General features: G+C 41.1%; 1 protein-coding gene across 5 annotated transcripts; it reads right to left on the bottom strand.

The window, feature by feature from the left end:
- Nucleotides 1–341: 341 nt before the first annotated feature.
- Nucleotides 342–7,210, bottom strand: LOC110517827 (myelin basic protein). Of its 5 annotated transcripts, XM_036971414.2 has the most exons (7): nt 6,829–7,154; nt 3,797–3,889; nt 3,484–3,519; nt 3,216–3,236; nt 2,075–2,158; nt 1,940–1,957; nt 342–1,182 (listed from the first exon to the last, which is right to left on the bottom strand). In XM_036971414.2, the coding sequence occupies exons 1-6, from the start codon at nt 6,946–6,948 to the stop codon at nt 1,952–1,954; spliced, it is 360 nt and encodes a 119-aa protein (XP_036827309.1). In that variant the 5' UTR covers nt 6,949–7,154; the 3' UTR covers nt 342–1,182; nt 1,940–1,951. The 5 variants fall into 5 exon arrangements, with proteins under 5 accessions (XP_036827309.1, XP_036827307.1, XP_036827310.1 ...); XM_036971412.2 differs by lacking the exon at nt 1,940–1,957 and having other exon boundaries at nt 6,829–7,210; XM_036971415.2 differs by lacking the exon at nt 3,216–3,236 and having other exon boundaries at nt 6,829–7,134.
- Nucleotides 7,211–21,947: the final 14,737 nt, after the last annotated feature.

The raw sequence follows: 21,947 nt of genomic DNA, 5'->3' as shown, positions 1-21,947 counted from the left end.
GTAAACTTCTGACCCACCATTCTCTCTATTATTATTCTGACATTTCACATTCTTAAAATAAAGTGGTGATCCTAACTGACCTAAGACAGGGAATTTTACTAGGATTAAATGTCAGGAATTGTGAAAAATGTAGTTTAAATGTATTTGGCTAAGGTGTATGTAAACTTCCGACTTCAACTTTATAAGACACTTATATGTACCGACATTTGTTGTTTCTTTAAAATCTGCGATCTTGACACGGCGCTGCATGATTTACAATTGTCCTGCTGGCGGGACGCCGTTCCCTAAGAAGTCCTCTTAAACAGTTTTGAAAAGGTTTAACAGTGCAGTTTGGAAGGGCATTTGTTTGTTGTTGTTTTATTAGGCATGGACAACATAACAGTACACAACATTGATTATTTAAGTGCATAAGTTAACCAAGATTTTCGTAATATGACTAAACCAATCAAATGTAATTGTTGTTATATTACAATAGAATATTACATAATGTTAGTTTATAATTTGTACAGGTATTTTTCCCATTACATTTTCAAATGCAAAAACACTGCATTCATGAAATACTTTTCACAAGACAAGTTTTACTATTGCATGCATAACAAGACCCACAAACACTTAATCAGACTAGATTTCACATCAATGGCAACATACAAAACAAAACACCGTTTTGTGTGAGCTCCTAAAAGCAGCAAAGGGGAATATAAAGCATATTTTTATGCATAGAAGAACAGATACAAAATGCAGACAAATAGAAAAACACATAACATGAACAACAACCCATTGATAGCAGACACTAGCGTCATTAGAACACGGTGCTAGGATGAGGTGAATAGCCCTTTGAGCCAGTAGAATCATTTTGAAGCATTACCAAAAAAATCTGAAAGCTATGAAAAATACATCTAAACAAGAACTTTCCCTTAGAGCTAAGATTATAAGGCTATTGATGAACTCAAAGACTGCATATTGTGATCCCAGCAGGCTAAATATTAGGTGCCAAGATTGTGTCACTATGTACAAACAAAGGAGACTGGCTGGTGTTAGTGTGCTAATGTTGTCGAGGGTTGTTATGAGTTTTTCAAATGGATATATTATTTCTCTTCTTCATCCTTTTCCCTCTCTGTTGGATCTAAAGACAGCTCAGAAGATGGTGCTCCAGCGTTTGGGAGGAGGGCGGGACTTGGTCTCCTGTAGACAGAGGGAAGTAGAAGTAATACATTAGATGATTGACATCTGAATAATAAATTATATACAACCAAAGGAGGAAATACAGAGTTTAAAAGTGCTTGTCATGGTTTGACGAGTGTCTCTGTATTCGATGGAAATAAGTATTTCTATTTTCCATGAGATAAGATTGGGGTTTAAATTGTTATTTGTATTTATATGATTGTCAAATGTCACATTTTCAGGGATTCTTAATTAGTACATACTCTCTGGAAAGGGAGGTAGGTATAGGTATAGGGTAGGTATGAGATAGGTATGAGGTAGGTATAAAGACATCAATAAATAATACCATCAATAAAAAGAGTGATGCAATAGAGATTAAACTGAAAAAGCATGAAAAAGCAAAACTGAAAAAGCAAAATACACAGTTTGTAATTCATTTCCCTAATACCTATATATTTACATGAAAATTGCCTAGCCAAATAGTGTAATTACAGTGCACTTACATATCTGTTTGCTTACTGTTATACCTGTTTATAACAATGTGTTCCTACACTGTGATTACACTGTAACTACTATGTAAATGTATAGGAACGTATATCAAGTGGAACCAAACCTTAAATATATGTGATTTTTTCATTTAATTAATTGCTGATGCATATTTGTTAGCTTATTATGATGGCAAATACATCTCAATGTAATTAGCTTTTTGGGGATTTTATGTATAGATGAATGATGATTCAGGATGGATATGGCTAGGTTACAACTCTAATTTACTCACTGATTCATGATATCACCACTGTTGTTTTGAGAGGTAAAAAAAAACAAGAAAACAATGTTTATCAGGTGCATCTTTAGACAGTGTAACTGTGTAGTGACAAGATAAACTTGCGACACAAAAGTCAGGATGTCTCACCAGGTTGAAGATTTTGGACAGTGTTCCTTGGTCTCTGCGGCGTCTGTGAGGTGACTTTGTGGCATCAGCACGCGGTGGCGTGGCCTAGAACAAAATGCTTTATAAACACAAGGAACATGGCTGGACCTGAAACCTTATCAGTGCTCAGTTCTTATTAGATGAAGTAGGGAGAGAGGACACCAAAATGGTGTCGAACTAGTAGTTATATTGAGTTTGAAAATATTTTGATAAATACAATGGGTATAAATGTTATATATATATGTTATATATGTTATATGTATATACTACAATTCTCGTTTGCATTAAATCTAGAAATGTCATGTTGCTATCCAAATGAATTGGCTTCATTCAGTTATCTATTAGTGTAAAAGAATGCTGTGAATTAGACAGGAAGAGAGATAAATAAAGAACGACCAGCATTACAGCGCCCTTTAGGGGGAGATATGGAAGTCAAAGGCATGCATTACTTCAGAACACACATAACACAGACAACTGGTGAAGAGCACATTTCAACTCTTACACACTGGACAGCTCACTCTATGGACACAGAGGAGTTGAATGAAGAAACACACAAATGCAGGAAGATTAGTGAGTCACTATGAACAGAGGAGGGGGCAGAGAGGAAATAGTCTCAGACTGGTAAGGAAAGGAAAGGTGGAACTTTTGTATATAGGGGTCCCTGAGTCCTTAACGGTTGTGGTTCAGAAATAGTTGAGGAGTGTCAAAGTCATCCAGAAGCAGTGACTGAATTGAATCGTCAGAAACACAATGAAATATAATGGCACTGTAGTCTAAGCTACTTTTCCAGGAGAACGGCGTTCAACGTTGACATTTTCCATCAGAGTAAGAATAGTAACATTTCACGTAAACAATGTTTGACTTAGCAAAATTCAATTCAAGCTATGTATGGAAATATATATATTTTTGATGTTAACTGTCTTGAAGAATCACACAAGGGAAAGGATGCAGAGCTGGGAGAGTAAGAGTTAAGTAAAAGGGAAGAACAACATATCAAGACGGTCACAGAACGACATTAGAGAACGTCTTCAGACAGAGGGAGACATTGAGATGTCATTATTACGCACAGGGCTGTAAAGTCAGCAGTGTTTGGGGGGTTTAGGACTGAGTTTGAATGACCTACCAAGCCCAACACCTTCCTCCACTAGACATGAAAGAGAAAGAGAGGATCAGGAAGATTCATGAAGGCCTACTGGAGCAGCGCCTGTTACTATGACTGCTGAAAGTCTAGCTACCCAACTTGCACAGGCCCATGAAGAGATGTAAGTCATGCAATGTAAAAAGCAAGGACAGTTTAAAAGCTAATTAACATTGTTTTCTTGACAGAGGCCTAAAGAAACTGTAACCACAGTAAATCCAAAAATAATACAAAATGAGGAAATGGAACTCACCCTGGACTTGGGATGGGGAGAGGATGTTGCCTGAGGCTACAGAACACAACAAATGATGAGGTCCTATTCTATGAGTTCAAAGATGGTTACATGAAGACATTGGCTAATTGGTCAAATCCTTTGCAACACCAGAATTTGATTTTAAAAAACTTTATTTTTTTCAAGATTTTCAAGCAACGGTGCAGGCCTAGAGACACAACTTGTCTTGTATTAAATAACTACTTTTTCAACTTTACAATTGTTTATATAACTAATCAAATACATGTTATAACAGATACAAATGCAGTGAGGTATTCAATCCTAAGATACTCACGCTCAAGCTCCTGAAGAAATGCATTACAGCATTCTCATTAGCCCGACGTCGAGGGGCTGGCTTGGGGGAGGTGGCATGACCCCGGAAGGACCCCTAAAGTTATAAACATGAGTCAAAAACTCACTGATGTCTTACTGCTACCGTTGGACATTCAGGCTCAATGAAATGTCTACATGGTTATAGAGCACATGTTAATCTACTCCATAAACATCTTTATATGTATTTGAAATACCGTTTTCAACCTGAGGTGACTTTCTGAATAGATACTATGCTCTGTATCTCTTCATAATAATTATTTGTTAATTTTATTTGTCATTTGTTACCTATCTATTTTTTACTTTAACACATATTTTTCTTAAAACTGCATTGTTGGTTAAGGGCTTGTAAGGGGGAGGTGGTATGATTCAGCGCATGTGACAAATAAAATTTGATTTGATTTAATGTTATGCATCTTAGTTCACCTAGTTAGTTTTCTTACATTGTCTGCTCAATGGAATTAGAAATTAAATTAAATGCATACAGATGAGTACAAAAAGGGTTGCATAACCAAATCCTCTCTCATGAAGGTGATTAGGAGTTGTTTTTTTAAAGCTGTCTGCCTGGAGGATTGCACTTCAATGGAAGATGCTCAAAACCTGTATAAAGAAACTATTCTAAAAACTATAATTGGGCAGAAAGAAATTCAGATTTCCAAGAAATTGGCAAACAATGAACCTATCTAGGAGTACAACTTTACTACAGCAAGAAAATTCAGCCGGAATTCGAGAATCCTCCCTTTTTTTTAGGTGTATGCAGATCATAACTACAGACGTAGGATCTTAATTTGATCACTCTTTTGTTGCTGCAAATGTTCCTACACTGCAGGAAATGCAGATGAGCTTCGTGATTTAGATACATTTCTGAAAACCCGTACTAACTCACATTTATATTAACAGTATTGCACTTTGTAGCCTACTTTTGTCCAGCCTAACTGCCAATCAAGAAACATTATTGGCTAAATGTTCAAATCTTGTTGGTGCAGGATTATTTTGCTACGACAATACTGGTCAAATTAAGATCCTACATATGTAACACAAACTACGGCATTATGTTAATTTACATTCTCATATCTGTAAGTGTTTAACACAAGCACAGAGCAGAGTAGAAGACAGGATATTCTTTCAGTATGTCTTCAATGGGAACATTTTCAATTTTCAGGTCTAAAATGCATATATATTGATAAAACATTGCAAACAAATGCATATCACCAGGGATAAGCTGTTGTTGACCTGCCATCACTCTGCAACGTGCCCCCTTCCTTAGATTTGGTTGCAATAAACTCTAGAGAAAATAAGCTAAAGGTGGAGCTCAGAATCATTTGGGGGTGTTTGATCGACATGCTCAGCATTAGGAAAAAACATTCAACCTTATAACCCGCAGAGGACCACCTGGTGCCTAATGCAGACAGATCACATTTGATAATCTGTTTGCTATCAAATCTGTACAGCTAAACCAATGGTGGTCAAAGTTTTATGAATTAAAATAAACTATGCAGTAGTTGTATTTCAAATACAAACACCAACCATCCAAGATCTGCCCACAAGTTCCCCTGAGAGCTGCCCCTAAACCTGACTGTTGATTCTAACTATTTCAATAATTTGAGGAACTCTAACTGCAAATATATTTTATGAGGTAAGGCACTGATTTTTCTACATTGGTAAAAACATTAAAGACATGCTTTGGAACTTTGGCAACTAGTAAGTATTTATTTTTACTCTTTTAAACTCTATCCTGGATGTGTCAATATGTAGTTCATACATGCATAATCTACGATCAGAATTTCTGTTGTACCTCAATTAGCCACGAAATCCCTAGTTTGAAAGTGACTGTTTACTGGAAGCTGTGCGGCGCCATTTTCACCCATGTGGGCCAGTCCCCTAGCAATTCAGGTTCCAGTCAATGAGCTTTAGCCCCTCCCCATTTGAGTGACAACTAGCAAGATGCACATACAACAGAGCGAGATAGAGAGAGAGCAATGGCGTGGTGCACATACTGTACCTGCACCTAAACTGAGTATACCAAACGTTAGGAACACCTTCCTAATATGGGGTTGTACCCCCCCTTTTTCCCTCAGAACAGCCTTAATTCGTTGGGGCACAGACTCTACAAGGTGTCAAAAGCGTTCCACAGGGATGCTTGCCCATGTTGACTCCAAAGCTTCCCACAGTTGTGTCAAGTTGACTGAATGTATCTTGATACACACAGAAAACTGTTGAGCATGAAAAACCTAGCAGCATTGCAGTTCTTGACACAAACCGGTGAACCTAGCACCTACTACCATACCCCATTCAGAGGCACTTGAATCTTTTGTCTTGCCCATTCACCTTCTGAATGGCACACAATCAATTGTCTCAATACTAAAAAATAATTATTTAACCTGTCTGCTCCCGTTCAAATACGCGGATTGAAGTGGGTTTAACAAGTGGCATTAAAAAGGGATCCTAGCTTTCATCTGCATTCACCTTGTATACTCAGTGTACGTGACGTAGTACACCATTTTCGGGGACCACTTTTGGCTCGTGAATGCTACTCTCTTAAAGAGAAAATAAATTAAATGTATTCCTGTTCATCAAAGCGAATTCCTGTTATCTTTAGCGGTTCTATAGCTAGCCTAAAAATATTCCTCAACATAGCTGCCATAGCATTAGCTACTCTTCCTGGGGTCTAGAAAAATGAAGTCAGTTATATACAATTTTACAAAAATTATATTACATTTCACAATAGATTTCACAACACATTAGCTCTAGAATAGAAATTACATTTAACCAATTATCTGAGATTATTACATTACATCAGGTATTCTAGCTCTACAAGTATTTTAGTTCTGCACAATTAGTAAATCACACATTTTCAAAGAATCTCTTTCTTGTCCGCAGACTTCAACACAAAAACTGGACAGATGCATCCTTACCATCGTCATCTTAGACCTCTATAGACTGGAAGAGTCTTTGTGAGGCAATTGGTTATGACAGTTGGTAACTCCAGATGCTCACCTTGCTCCCTTTCTTTTTGTCGCCTCCAAAGAAAGTGCTAATCTGATCCATCAGACCAGGGGCCTTCTTCCTCCTGCTCAGTCCAAATGAGCTTTGCCCTGAGCTACTCGCTGTGGTCATGCTGGACGATGATTAGGTTGGGTGGGGTTGAATGCTCTGTATCTGGGAGTAAGACTTCTTGCAAACAATCCAAACCAACTCTGTAAACTCTCTGCTGTTGCTCCTCTATCTATGTTACTTTTCTATCCGTCTGACGTTGGATGGGCAGTTTTTGAAGGTGTCGTCCCCATGCTCCAATGCACCATGGGAGATGATGCGGGTAAGGTGGGGGTAGGCGACCACAGTGGCATCCATGGTGCTGGCTTGACTCCAGGCATTCTTTGGTCCCTCAGTGCCTGCGGAGTCAGTCACTACCGCCCTCTGCATGGGCCAGCCATTGTTCTCTCCCCTCCCCCATCTGCCTCACCAAGTCTGAGGAACAACAAGGGTTATGTATGAGGCTGAACTAGGGCCCTGATGAGTAACAGTCTCCAGCACTGTGAACTCATTGTTGAAATGGACCCCATTTATCTTTTTGATAGATTATATTGAAATAGGATTTAAATTAGCCCTGTTTTCCATACAGAGTTGACTAGAAAAGGAAACACCCAAAAGCTAACAAATGTTCAAACATATGGAAACATATTAAAACAAACTATTTTAAAGAGAAATAATAACTACACAAATGTTATGGTCAGCCATGGAAAGAGCTTTGACCTCCATTACTGTTAATATGATATTGTAGGGCAGCCTCCGAAGAAAATCTTCTTAAAAACTGTATGCAAGGATTCTTCTGTGTTGTTTGAGGAATGCCTCATTATCTTTCCAACCCCCAATGTCACGCTTCTAGGTAGCAGAGGTTCTGTTGTCTTTACAGGTCAGTAGGTAGGTCTGATATCTGATTGGAGGTTAACTTCACGGTAATGCTATTGGTAAACAACTCAGATGTTTTAAAAGGGTCTTATATGTATTTTGTTCCTAAACTGCTGTGGTTCTTTCTTTCTGTTTCTCCCATGGTTCCTTCCTCTCTCTCTCTCTCTCTTTCTCTCTCTCTCTCTCTCTCTCTCTCTCTCTCTCTCTCTCTCTCTCTCTCTCTACCATGCTTAGAATAATGCCTTGTAAAGCTTGTTAATGCTTTGTAGCTTATGCTTTACGCCTTGTATGTGAATCCATTCATTTTACAAAGTAATTAAATACTATTCTATTTAGAATTCCATTCTCAGACATTTGCTGATTGCCTATTACTGTAACTCAACTATAGCCTTGCATGTTTTAATTATCTTTATGGAGTCAGATAAACATTTTAATAGGCTAATTAAATAGTCTTATCACAGGTCGCATGTAAGGTACATACAATATACACATATCAAATATTACCCCACTACAGTAAATGGTGACCCCAACGTGCTCTATCATTAGGATTTTGGAAGTATAGTAAATGGTGACTTCCGACTTGATCTTACGGATTCTTTGGATTAAGTTAGCGTTTATTCTATTATATTCCTCGATATATAACGAATACGTACTTTACGTGATGTCGAATATGCAAGCAACAGATATTTCTAAGCTATGGCAATCGACTTGTATTAATGATTTGATCAAATGGAACCAAATGGAACCTAGTCTTTGCTAGATAGATAGAGAGACCAGTACAGAAAGAGAGAGAGGAAGGAAGTGAGAAAGAAAGTGACAGAGGCAGAGAGAGAGGTGGGAAGAGAGTGAAAGACAGGGAGAGAGAGAGCGAAAGAGAAAGACAGCAGTGCAAATTTACTTAGAATTTTCATGTGTCTTGTTTGTCTCATGTCGTCAATGTGAGTGAATTTCTGTCCATCGTGTCCATCATCCGTCATCTGTTTTGTCTGTTTTCCCCATCCTTGTTTTCACTGCTTGGCCGGCTCCCCACCGCAAGAAGGTAGGTATTTTACTCATACAAATTATGATTTTCTGGATTTTTTTCTGCTCATTTTGTCTGTTTTAAGTGGGAGAACTTGCACAATTGGTGGCTGACTAAATACTTTTTTGCCCCACTGTATATGTCACTCCCTTTGATTCCTTCCCCAGGCGTTATTGACTCTGTTTCAGATTTATGTCTGTGTGCTTTTCTTGTTTTGTATTATGTTCCATTTATTTATTAAATGATTCACTCCCTGTACTTGCTTCCCGACTCCCAGTGCACATGTTACACAAGTAAAATGTTCAATTGACTGTTCAGTTGCCCAGTTCATTACTGGTCCTTCTCCCTAGCCATTAATCTTTTGTGTCCAAATAAAAATTTTGCCCAGGTTTGGTATGGAATTAGATATTGGTTTCTAGTTAGTGTTTGCATATCTGGAGGGTCTACATTTGTGTACGTAATATGGCAGGAGTGTCCGGGAGTCCATTACACAGCAGGGTTGAGTCATCACCATATTGCTATGCTTATTCAAGCCCCATCAGTTCAAACACTAAAAAGACAGAGTAGGGGGTTATAGCGGCCTTAATTAAATTGGCCTGTACCTTGACGTGGTGAGAGGGCTTCCAACTAAACCAAGCCAATGTTATTGAAAATAAAGTATCCATTGTTTGCTTTTCCATCCCACCACCCCTGACTGAGAGTGGCTGCCTTTCGAGGACACAGGAAGAACTTGCCGCAGCACCTGTCTCTTGATTTTGCCTCTTTCCTCATCCTCTCTCCTGTCTCTCCAGATGAAATTCTGCATCTAGTGACGTCTGATTGCCCAACAATCTGCCCACTCATTCCATCCCCTCCATCTCATCAAACCATCTAAATCTGTTAATGTCATGTCATTCATTATCTACTAAAAACATTTGCTAACCGTATCGTACTGGGCACATAATATATGAGATGCACAGATGAACTAAAAACACTAGCACTGCAAACACAGAACAAAGAGAGCAGCAGTGCATGGACTTCGTAGTCTCCCTCTTCAAGTCCCCCTTCCGAGACTAGCTGCCTGTTGAGAACCACTGACAAAAAAAAATCTGTGAAAATAAATGAATGACAAGCCTGTGTCACAAAAATACAAACGTTTATTTATTAAAATCAGATAGGTTTTCATAGCTGTTTCACAAGGTATTCATTATTGTAAATTGTAAGGTATACTTTGATGGTATTTATTTGTTCCACATTATTAATTATTGTATTCTAGAATAGTTTGGACACATCTAATATTTATTTTTACTATTTTCTACTTTGTAGAATAATAGTGAAGACATCAAAACTATGAAAAAACACATATGGAATCATGTAGTTACCAAAAAAGTATATATATTTTAGATGTTAGATTCTTCAAAGCAGCCACCCTTTATCCTTGATGACAGCTTTGCACACTCTTGGCATTCTCTCAACCAGCTTCAGGAAGTAGTCACCTGGAATGCATATCAATTAACAGGTGTGAATTCTTAAAAGTTCATTTGTGTAATTTCTTTCCTCAAAGAGTTTGAGCCAATCAGTTGTGTTGTGACATGGTAGGGGTAGTATACAGAAGATAGCCCCATTTGGTAAAATACCAAGTCATTACCATCATTACTTTAAGACATGAAGGTCTGTCAATTCGTAAAATGTCAAGAACTTTGAAAGTTTCTTTAAGTGCAGTCGCAAAAACCATCAAGCTCTATGATGAAACTGGCTCTCATGAGGACCGCCACAGGAAAGGAATAGTTACCTTTGCTGCAGAGAGCATAAGCTAATTAGAGTTCACTGCACGTCAGATTGCAGCACAAATAAATGCTTCACACAGATCAAGTAACAGACACATCTCAACATCAACTCTTCAGAGGCGACTGCGTGAATCAGGCCTTCAAGGTAGGTGAACGGATGATCTCTGCATGTGTGGTTCCCAATGTGAAGCATGGAGCAGGATGTGTGATGGTGTGGGGGGGCTTTGCTGGTGACACTGTCAACGATTTATTTAGAATTTAAAACACCCTTGACCAGCATGGCTGCCACAGCATTCTGCAGCGATGCGCATCCCACCTGGTTTGCGCTTAGTGCGACTATAATTTGTTTTTCAACAGGACAATGACCCAACACACCTACAGGCTGTGCAAGGGCTACTACCAAGAAGGAGAGTGATGGAGTGCTACATCAGTTGAACTGGCTTCCACGATCACCTGACCTCAACCCAATTGACATGGTTTGGGATGAGTTGGACCGCAGAGTGAAAGAAAAGCAGCCAACAAGTTCTCAGCATATGTGGGATCTCATTCAAGACTTATGGGAAAGCATTCTTCATGAAGCTGGTTGAGAGAATGCCAAGAATGTGCAAAGCAGTCATCAAGGCAAAGGCTGGCTATTTGAAGAATCTCAAATATAAAATATATTTTGATTTGTTTAACACGTTTTTGTTTGGTTACTACATGATTCCATATGTGTTATTTCATAGTTTTGATGTCTTCACTATAATTCTACAAAGAAAAACTCTTGAATCAGTCGGTGTGTCCAAACTTTTGACTGGTACTGTATATATTCAACCACAAGGGTGTACTAATGTGCTATGCAAGATAGGAAAAAAATTATCATAATAGAGGACTTCTGAAATTATATTATTTCAGTTTAGATAAGCGAAGGGCAGGTTAAACTAAAAACATGACAGCGAGACAAGCCAGTGCATGAATCAAATGGATTTGCATATGAATGGATTGGGAATTAGCTGACTTCGTGATCTGTAAGGTAAGTAACTTTAATGTGTCAAGCAGATTACACGTTTTCTTTGCCATTTCCCAAAATTAGCAATGTTTAAAACAAATAAAATGAAATATATTTATATAGCCCTTTGTACATCAGCTGATATCTCAAAGTTCTGTACAGAAACCCAGCCTAAAACCCCAAACAGCAGGCAATACAGGTGTAGAAGCACGGTGGCTAGGGGAAAAAAACTCCCTAGAAAGGCCAAAACCTAGGAAGAAACTTAGAGAGGAACCAGGCTATGAGGGGTGGCCAGTCCTCTTCTGGCTGTGCCGGGTGGAGATTATAACAGAACATGGCCAAGATGTTCAAATGTTCATAAATGACCAGCATGGTCAAATAATAATAATCACAGTAGTTGTCGAGGTTGCAGCAAGTCAGCACCTCAGGAGTAAATGTCAGTTGGCTTTTCATAGCCGATCATTAAGAGTATCTCTACCACTCCTGCTGTCTCTAGAGAGTTGAAAACAGCAGGTCTGGGACAGGCAGCACGTCCGGTGAACAGGTCAGGATTCCATAGCCGCAGGTAGAACAGTTGAAACTGGAGCAGCAGCACGGCCAGGTGGACTGGGGACAGCAAGGAGTCATCATACCAGGTAGTCCTGAGGCATGGTCCTAGGGATCAGGTCCTCCGAGAGAGTGAAAGAAAGTGTCACGTTCTGACCTTTATTTCCTTTGTTTTGTATTTATTTAGTATGGTCAGGGCGTGAGTTGGGTGGGCAGTCTATGTGTGTTTTTCTATGATTTGGGTATTTCTATGTTTCGGCCTAGTATTGTTCTCAATCAGAGGCAGGTGTCATTAGTTGTCTCTGATTGAGAATCATACTTAGGTAGCCTGGGTTTCACTGTGTGTTTGTGGGTGATTGTTCCTGTCTCTATGTTTGCACCAGATAGGACTGTATTTTGGTTTTCCACGTTTATTGTTTTGTAGTGTTCGTGTTTATCGTTTTTTCATTAAACATGAGTAACCACCACGCCGCATTTTGGTCCGCTTCTCCTTCACAACAGGAAAACCGTTACAGAAAGAGAGAAAGCGAGGATTAGAGAGAGCATACTTAAATTCACACAGGACACCGGATAAGACAGGAGAAGTACTCCAGATATAACAAACTGACCCTAGCCCCCCGACACATAAACTACTGCAGCATAAATACTGGAGGCTGAGACAGGAGGGGTCAGGAGACACTGTGGCCCCATCCGATGATATCCTCAGACAGGGCAAAACAGGAAGGATATAACCCCACCCACTTTGCCAAAGCACAGCCCCACACCACTAGAGGGATATCTTCAACCACCAACTTACCATCCTGAGACAAGGCTGAGTATAGCCCACAAAGATCTCCGCCACGGCACAACCCAAAGGGGGGCGCCAACCCAGACAGGAAGATCACATGAGTGACTCAACCCACTCAAGTGACGCACCCCTCCTAGGGACGGCAAGAAAGAGCACCAGTAAGCCAGTGACTCAGCCCCTGTAATAGGGTTAGAGGCAGAGAATCCCAGTGGAAAGAGGGGAACCGGCCAGGCAGAGACAGCAAGGGCGGTTCGTTGCTCCAGAGCCTTTCCGTTCACCTTCACACTCCTGGGCCAGACTACACTCAATCATATGACCCACTGAAGAGATGAGTCTTCAGTAAAGACTTAAAGGTTGAGCCCAAGTTTGCATCTCTCACATGGGTAGGCAGACCATTCCATAAAAATGGAGCTCTATAGGAGAAAGTCCTGCCTCCAGCTGTTTGCTTAGAAATTCTAGGGACAATTAGGAGGCCTGCGTCTTGTGACCGTAGCGTATGTGTAGGTATGTATCAAGACGAACAGTCTTGATATGTTCGTCAAAAGAGAGATCAGGGTCCAGAGTAATGCCGAGGTCCTTCACAGTTTTATTTGAGACGACTGTACAACCATTAAGATTAACTGTCAGATTCAACAGAAGATCTCTTTGTTTCTTGGGACCTAGAACAAGCATCTCTGTTTTGTTGGATTTCATGTTGTAATGTTAACAAGGTACCCAAAAGTAGTTTGAATTATTGTTTTCATTTTATTAGCTAAACAAAACATGTTCAAACAGCAAAATTGATGATGAAAAGAATGTCATTTAGGCAGTAATGATCTCCAAAATTCTAATCATTAGGACGTTTAGTTTATAGTTTATCGAATCCCATTGTGATGCAGAGGGGGACACTATATTTGGCCGGGGGACATTATTTGGAATGACAGGCCCCCGTGTTGAGGATCAGCTTTGGCAGATGTGTTGTTGCCTACCCTTACCACCTGGGGGCGGCCCGTCAGGAAGTCCAGGATCCAGTTGCAGAGGGATGTGTTCAGTCCCAGGGTCCTTAGCTTAGTAAGAGCTTTGAGGGCACTATAGTGTGAACGTTGAGCTGTAGTCAATGAACAGCAATCTCAAATAGGTGTTCCTTTTGTCCAGGTGGGAAAGGGCAGTGTGGATCTGTTAGGGCGGTACGCAAATTGTAGTGGGTCTAGGGTTTCTTGGATGATGGTGTTGCAATGAGCCATGACACCCCTTTCAAAGCACTTAATTTCTACAGACATGCATGCTACAGGGCGGTAGCCATTTAGGCAGGTTGCCTTAGCTTTGTGGGCACAGGTACTATGGTGGTCTGCTTGAAACATGTAGGTATTACAGACTCAGTCAGGGAGAGGTTGAAAATGTCAGTGAAGACACTTGCCATTGGTCAGTGCATGCTCTGAGTACGTGTCCTGGTAATCTGTCTCGCTCTGCGGCCTTGTGAAGGATGATGACCTGTTTAAAGTTTTTACTCACATCGTCTATGGCTACGGAAAGCATGGATGGAACAGCTGGTGCTCTCATGCATGCTTCAGTGTTGCTTGCCTCGAAGAGAGCATAAAAGGCATTTAGCTCATCTGGTGGGCTTGCGTCACTGGGCAGCTCGTGACTGACTGGGTTTACCTTTGTAATCCGTAATAGTTTGCAAGCCCTGCCACATCTGACGTGTATGAGAGTTCATGTAGTAGGATTCAATCTTAGTCCTGTATTGACGCTTTGCCTGTTTGATGGTTCGTCGGAGGGCAAAGCGGGATTTCTTATGAAGTATCTCATTAGTTTCCCACTCCTAGCAAGCAGCAGCTCTAGCCCATAGCTCAGTGCGGATCATGGCTTCTGGTTGGGATATGTACGTACATTCACTGTGGGTACGACGTCGTTGATGCACTTATTGATGAAGCCGGTGACTGATGTGGTATACTCCAAAATGCCATTAGATGAATCCCGGAACATATCCCTGTAGCTTAACATATGCGTAATCTGACCACTTCTGTATTGAACAAATTACTGGTACTTCCTGCTTGAGTTTTTGCTTGTAAGCAGGAATCAGGTGGATAAATTAATGGTCAGTTTTGCCAAATGGAGGGCGAGGGAGAGCTTTGTACACGTCTCTGTGTGTGGAGTAAAGGTGGTGTAGAGTTTTTTTCCCCCTTTAGTTGCACATGTGACATGCTGATAGAAATGAGGTCAAACTGATTTTTGTTTGCCTGCATGAAAGTCCTCGGCCACTAGAAGCATTGCTTCTGGTTGAGCATTCTCTTGTTTGCTTATGGCCTTCCACAGCTTGTTGAGTGCGTTCTTAATGCCTGCATTGGTTTGTGGTTGTAAATAGACAGCTACGAAAAATATAAATCAAAAAACTCTCTCAGTATATAGTGTGGTCTACAGCTCATCATGACGTTCTCTACTTCAGGTGAACAAAACCTTGAGGATTCCTTAATAGGCCTATAGCCTACAGGTCTGTAGGTTTGATATTTGATTGGAGGTTAACTTTACAGTAATGCTATTGGTCAAAAACTCAGATTTTGAATCCAAAGAACCAAAATGTTATAAAAGGGTCTAGATTCCTTGTCTCTTTCTTTTTGTTGTTGTTTCTGAACTGATGTGGTAAGACACTGCAGTATCTCTCTCTTCCTTCTTTCTCTCCCTATCCCATGAGCTATGGGCCATGGCTCAAGTCATGGTTTCTTTGTCTCTCTCTCTCGCTCTCTCTTTCTCTGATCATGCTTAGAATAATGCCTTGTAATGCTTTGTAACTTAAGCTGTATGCCTTCTATGTGAATCAATTTATTTTACAAAGTAATTAAATACACTTGTATTTAGAATTCCTTTCACAGACATTTCTTGATTGCCTATTACTGTGTCGCAACTATAGTCTCCATAGTCAGATAAACATTTTAATAGGCTAATTGCGTAGTCTTATCACAGGTCACATGTGAGGTAAATATAATATAGACATATCAAATATTACCCCACTACAATATTCTCCCCCTCAAATCTGAACAGACACAAAACCATACCTACTTAATTATTTCATAATTAATCATGTTCAATGCATTTTATAGGTAATAGTAATTATAGCCAATATTTATGAATGCTGTTTTGTCAATGCAATATTGAAGTTTACCAAATAATGTTTATCAAACTTTATTGTGTCATTTTTACCCATAGAAGCTGCAGCAGTTGTGAAACAAATCTGATTCTGTAGCGCTTTCCAAACATTCCAAATAGTACTTTCACAGAACTCACTCCGGTGATTGATTGTGTCTAAAGTTTCTGTTTTCTGACTAATTCAGAGACCTCTGCTCTGCACACCAAAGTAGAGTACAGATAATAGCGTTGACAAAGTGAGATTAAACATGAGAGTAGAATCTCAGACTGCTTTGAAACATCAGAAGAACACATGAGCTAGAATAAAATGGAAGTGTTATGAGAGAAACACACTAATCTCAACTAGTCTAAGTGTAAAAATGCAGCAAGCTTCATTTCCCCCAATACAATTAGAAGGAACTTATAAGAAAATGTTTCGTCAGAAAGTGTGAACTACACATTGCCATACATCTGAAATACTGCATTAAAACTATTACTGAAATTCTAAAGAAGTTAATTATCCATGTCAAAAAAAGCTATTATACTTTAGCCTGACACATAGGCCTATAAACGTAACGTAGGAGATGTGTCAAATTAAATCTGCACAATGCTGGTGATGAGAGTCAAAACTCCATGAGAACTGTGGCTTGCACAATAGAGTTATGCTGTTCATGGGTGAACACATTGCTTTTCTTTATAAATAGTAGCACGGTTTTAATGGCTTTTGGCCATTCTATAAATGGAGTACACTTGGAGGGAGACATGTTTGACATTTATCTAATGTCTACAGTAGTCCATCTGTTTTGTCAGGGAGGGTCTATGAACAGAGATAGAGAGCAGGAATGCATGGAGTGGGTTGACTGCACTGCATGTGCCCTCATGTCCAGAAGACTCTTGGCTTTGTCCCTCCAGTTTGAAGGTTAAGAGAGACTGCGGGGGAAACAATATGGGCCATGGAGGAAGATAACCTTGAACCACGAGAAGAATGTAGATCCAGAGACCAAGACACCCACCTAGGGTAGCAGCTGAGAATCTGAGAATCTGCTACTTCACAAGGCATTGTGTTGCCACTGTGCCTTAGGAGCCCACCAGCCAGGGAGACAGCTCTCCTCTGTTTCATCACGTGTGGATGGGGAAAGATAATATAGGAGGTTGTTTGCTAGGCCTCTAATTGCAACAGCAGTTATACTGGTTGTAACTTAACCTGGTGCTTTCTTGCCTAGTTCAATCAAATCAAATTGCATTGGTCACACACACATGCAGATGGCTCGGGTGGATGATGTGTTTGATGATGTGTTTGTCCTTTCTGTGACATTGGGTGCTGTCGGTGTCCTGAAGGGCAGGCAATGAGTTGGACAAACTGCACCACCCTCTGGAGAGCCCTGTGGTTAAGAGCTGTGCAGTTGCCATACCAGGTGGGGATACAGCCCAACAAGATGCCCAACAGGATGCTCTCAATGGTGCATCTGTAAAAGTTTGTGAGGGTCTTAGGGGCCAGGCCGAAATTCTTCAGCCTCCCGTTGTGCTGACTTCACCACACTGTCTGTGTGGGTGGACCATTTCAGATTGTCATTGATGTGTACATCGAGGAACTTGAAGCTTTTCAACTTCTCCACTGCAGTCCTGTCGATGTGGATAAGGGCGTGCTCCCTCTGCTCTCTCCTGAAGTCCACGATCAGCTCCTTCGCTTTGTTGACTTTGAGGGAGAGGCTATTTTCCTGGCACCACTCGGCCAGGGCCCTCTCCTCCTCCCTGTAGGCTGTCTTGTCATTGTTGATAATCAGGAACTTGATGACTAAGTTGGAGGCGTGCGTGGCCACGCAGTAATGGGTGAACAGGGATTACAGGAGGGGGCTGTGCATTCACCCTTGTGGGGCCCTGTGTTGAGGATCAGCGTAGTGGAGGTGTTGTTTCCTACATTCACCACCTGGGGGCTGAACGTCAGGAAGTCCAGGACCCATTTGCACAGGTCGGAGTTCAGACCCAGGACCCCAAGCTTAATGATGAGCTAGGAGGGTACTTTGGTTTTGAAGGCTGAGCTGTAAATTAACAGCATTCTTACATAGGTATTCCTCTTGTCCAGATGGGATAAGGCAGTGTGCAGTTTGCATAGACGATTGCATCGTCTGTATATCTATTGGGGAGGTATGCAAAGTGAAGTGGGTCTAAAGTGTCAGGTAAGGTGGAGGTGATATGATCCTTAACTATTCTCTCAAAGCTCGCAGGGCTCCCGAGTTGCGCAGCGGTCTAAGGCATTACATCTCAGTGCTAGAGGCGTCACTACAGACACCCTGGTTTGAATCCAGGCTGTCTCACAGCCGGCCGTGATTGGGAGTCCAATAGGGCAGCGCCCAATTGGCCCGGTGTCGTCCGGATTTGGCCGGTGTAGCCCGTCATTGTAAATAAGATTTAGTTCTTAATTAACTGACTTGCCTAGTTAAATAAAGGTTAAATAAAACAAATATATATTAAAATGCTCTTCATGATGACTGAAGTGAATGCTATGGGGCGGTTGTCATTTAATTCAGTTACCTTTGCTTTCTTGGGTTCACGAACAATGGTTTGTACTTAATTCATTTCAGACATTCAATACGGTTGAAAGTATGAATTATATCCCTCGTGCTCTGCACAGGTTGAGTAATAATAACAACAAAGTCACGCCGGTGACATGATAGCATGGGAGGACCACACACGGTCTCTTATTTCTTCTTGCAAAATTAGCTTAGTTGTCTCACACAAGTTGACTGCTCCTGTTTTTTTTTTCAGATTGCATCTTCCCAGGTCCCGGTAGGGTAAGCTAAACTCTGTGTGAGTTGTGTGTACTGTCAGTCTGTCATCAACAGGTTGTGACCTGTGGGTCAGAGTGCAAAATTCACCCTCCAAGGCTGTATGACAGCTCTCCCCTACCTATCCATTTTATTGGAAGATATCGGGCTTCTTTGTCTTGTGCTGACTTAGCCCACCAGCTAGTGTGTGTGATGGCCACCGTACTCCGGGGCTAACCTTGTCAAGATATCCTACGTTATCGAGGCCACAGGGCACTAGTCATCTTTCGACTATTTAAAACTCGAACAAATCACTTCCCTACATATCCACCTCTAGGAAGGTTGTCAGCTTCAGATTGCCTCCCCTAGGCATCCCTCTCCTCTAGTTTACCAACTCAACCTAGCTGCCACTGTGTGTTGTCAGCTAGCTAACCAACTCAACCGAGTTGCCGCTGTGTATTTGTTAGCTTGGCTTACCAAACGACAGCCATTCGTGCGTGTTTTGCATAAATAAGCCTACATTTAAAAATTATATCTCTCCTGCTCCAGCCCTGTGGTAGTTGTTGTATACAGTCTCCGGTTACTATTACATTAGTTAATTTGATGAGTCACACTGGAGACTTTTATCTCCCTCACCAACTTCAAACATCTGCTATCTGAGCAGCTAACCGATCGCTGCAGCTGTACATAGTCTATTGGTAAATAGCCCACCCATTTTCACCTACCTCATCCCCATACTGTTTTTATTTATTTATTTTTATTTTTCTGCTCTTTTGCACACCAATATCTCTACCTGTACATAACCATCTGATCATTTATCACTCCAGTGTTAATCTGCATAATTGTAATTATTTGCCTACCTCATGCCTTTTGCACACAATGTATATATAGACTCCCCTTTTTTTCTACTGTGTTATTGACTTGTTAATTGTTTACTCCATGTGTAACTCTGTGTTGTCTGTTCACACTGCTATGCCTTATCTTGGCCAGGTCGCAATTGCAAATGAGAACTTGTTCTCAACTAGCCTACCTGGTTAAATAAAGGTGAAATAAAAAAAATAATAAAAAAATATTGCATAAGAAATACTTTTCTTCACATTCTGAGCTGAGAGAACACTGCATCACCATGATGCTGGGCATGCATGGCTGCTCCTGTTGTGGATCTGAACTACAAGTAGAAGATTATCATGACCTGTGCCCCGCCTGCCTAGGCATTGGGCAACTGCCTGAGGCCCGTTCTTACCCCTGCTTTTACTGCGCCATCCTGCCTGTGGTAAGGGAAGCGCGACTCAGATAGTCATGATGATGACCTGCTCTCCACTCGGGCATCCAACCACCACTTCAGTTACCAGGATGTAACCTCCTTCACCTCAACATGGTGAAGGAGGTGTGGATCCATTCAGTCTCAATGCTAAAGATGGGTTAGAGGAATCATTCCCAGGCTCTGATCACACGGAGTCAGAAGAAAGCTCTGCCTGACTACGCGCTGTCCTGCTTGATGGCCACAGCCCCTGCAGCTAACCTGTTCTTTAAGAAGGCCCGGGCAGCTACACTGTTCAGTGTGCCACCTTGACCGGCTTTTCTTACGGAGCTTCAGAGATGCTAGGCCGACACGCAAAATGGCTTTTACTCATCCAATTTCCTGGTTCTGAAGAAAGACGGAAGCTTCAGTCCAGTTCTGGATTTAAAATGGTTCAATGTTTTCCTAAAAGTTCTCCCCTTTCACACGTTCTCCAGACCGTAGCCACAGGTTAATGGTTCACGTCCCTTGACTTAAAGGATGCTTACTTTCACATTCCTGTGTTACTGGAACACAGGCATTTTCTACAGTTCACCTTTCATGGTCAGGCATACCCTTCGGTCTCTCCCTGGCTCTTCTGTCTTCACAAGATGTGTGAGCGCAGCCCTGAACTCCCTCCACCTACAGCGAATCAAGATCCTTCCTTACCTTAACGACTGGCTCATCTGCGTCCTCTCTCACGAGCGTGCAGCCAAGTGCACAGCGCTGATACTGACCCACGTCACCGCACTGGGTCTTATTGTGAACAACAAAAATAACAACTTCACACCAAGCCAAAAGGTCTACTTTTTTGACATGTCTCTGAAATCCCACACTATTAGGGCATGTATAACATCCCAGTGCATGGATAGCATTCTTCTTCTTTTGCAACAATTCCAGTTGAGTGCATTGGTGAAGGTACGAAAGTTCCAACAACTGATGGGCATGCTCGGACTCCAAGCGGGACAGAAATACCAAAATATGGGTTACAAGGTCATGCTACCCTACTCTTCGTGCCGTAGAGGAAGAGAGTTACCTGACTGCAGGTGTCCCTCTCAGATTCCAGCAAGGCGGGAAGTAGTGACGACCGGAGCTTCACTAGCAGGCTGGGGAGCAGTGTGGTAACACAGGTCTGTACGGGAAGAGAGGTGCCCCCACTGTAGGAAAGAGCACATCAACGTACTAGAACTTCAGTTTACCTAGCCCTGAATCACTTTCTGCCGGTTCTCAAACATAAACATGTCCTGATACGATCAGACAATACATTGGCAGTGTTCCACATCAACCATCAAAGGGGAACGAGGTCTGTACGGTCCCTACAGGTGGCACAACAGCTCTTGATATGGGCCCTACCACATCTGGCCTCCCTACGAGTCATTCATCTCCCAGGCAAGGTGGTAAAATGCCCAATGCGTAAAAATACGTCACAATGCTGTAGACACCTTGGGGAAAGAAAGCGTAAGCTCATTCGTAGCCAATTCACAGCCATATAAGGAGTCATTGGCATGCAGCGCTTTCAAAATATGGGGCACTTCCTGATTGGATTTTTATCTGGGTTTCGCCTGTAACATCAGTTCTTTTTGCACTCACAGAAATATCTTTGCAGTTTTGGAAACGTTAGAGTGTTTTCTATCCAAAGCTGTCAATTATATGCATAGTCGAGCATCTTGTCGTGACAAAATATCCAGTTTAAAACGGGAACGTTTTTTATCCAAAAATGAAATACCGCCGAGTTTCAAGAAATTTGTGGAGTGGTTTAAAAACTAGTTTTAATGACTCCAACCTAAGTGTATGTAAACTTCCGACTTCAACTGTATACGTTAACTAGGCACTACATACTTTTGGTTAAGTAGTTTTGAGCAGTTTGATTAAGTGATAGTTAATTATATTGTAAAAAATGACAAGAAAATCATATCAAAGTAAAGTGAATATTGCATTTTGAAGAACAGATAC

The sequence above is a fragment of the Oncorhynchus mykiss genome, chromosome 30 (assembly GCF_057628025.1).
Source record: "Oncorhynchus mykiss isolate SJ-2025 chromosome 30, ASM5762802v1, whole genome shotgun sequence".
Classification (NCBI taxonomy): Eukaryota; Metazoa; Chordata; class Actinopteri; order Salmoniformes; family Salmonidae; genus Oncorhynchus; species Oncorhynchus mykiss.
Note: the sequence above shows the minus strand (reverse complement) of the source record. Positions and strands in the feature narration are given on the sequence as shown.

Excerpts from the sequence above, each read along its gene's own strand:
- LOC110517827 (XM_036971412.2), bottom strand. The coding sequence starts at position 6,948 with ATGACCACAGCGAGTAGCTCAGGGCAAAGCTCATTTGGACTGAGCAGG. Across the intron at positions 2,159-3,215 it reads GGAGGAAGGTGTTGGGCTTG|GCCACGCCACCGCGTGCTGA; the intron begins GTAGGTCATTCA and ends ATTTTGTTCTAG. Across the intron at positions 1,183-2,074 it reads TGTCCAAAATCTTCAACCTG|GAGACCAAGTCCCGCCCTCC; the intron begins GTGAGACATCCT and ends CTCTGTCTACAG.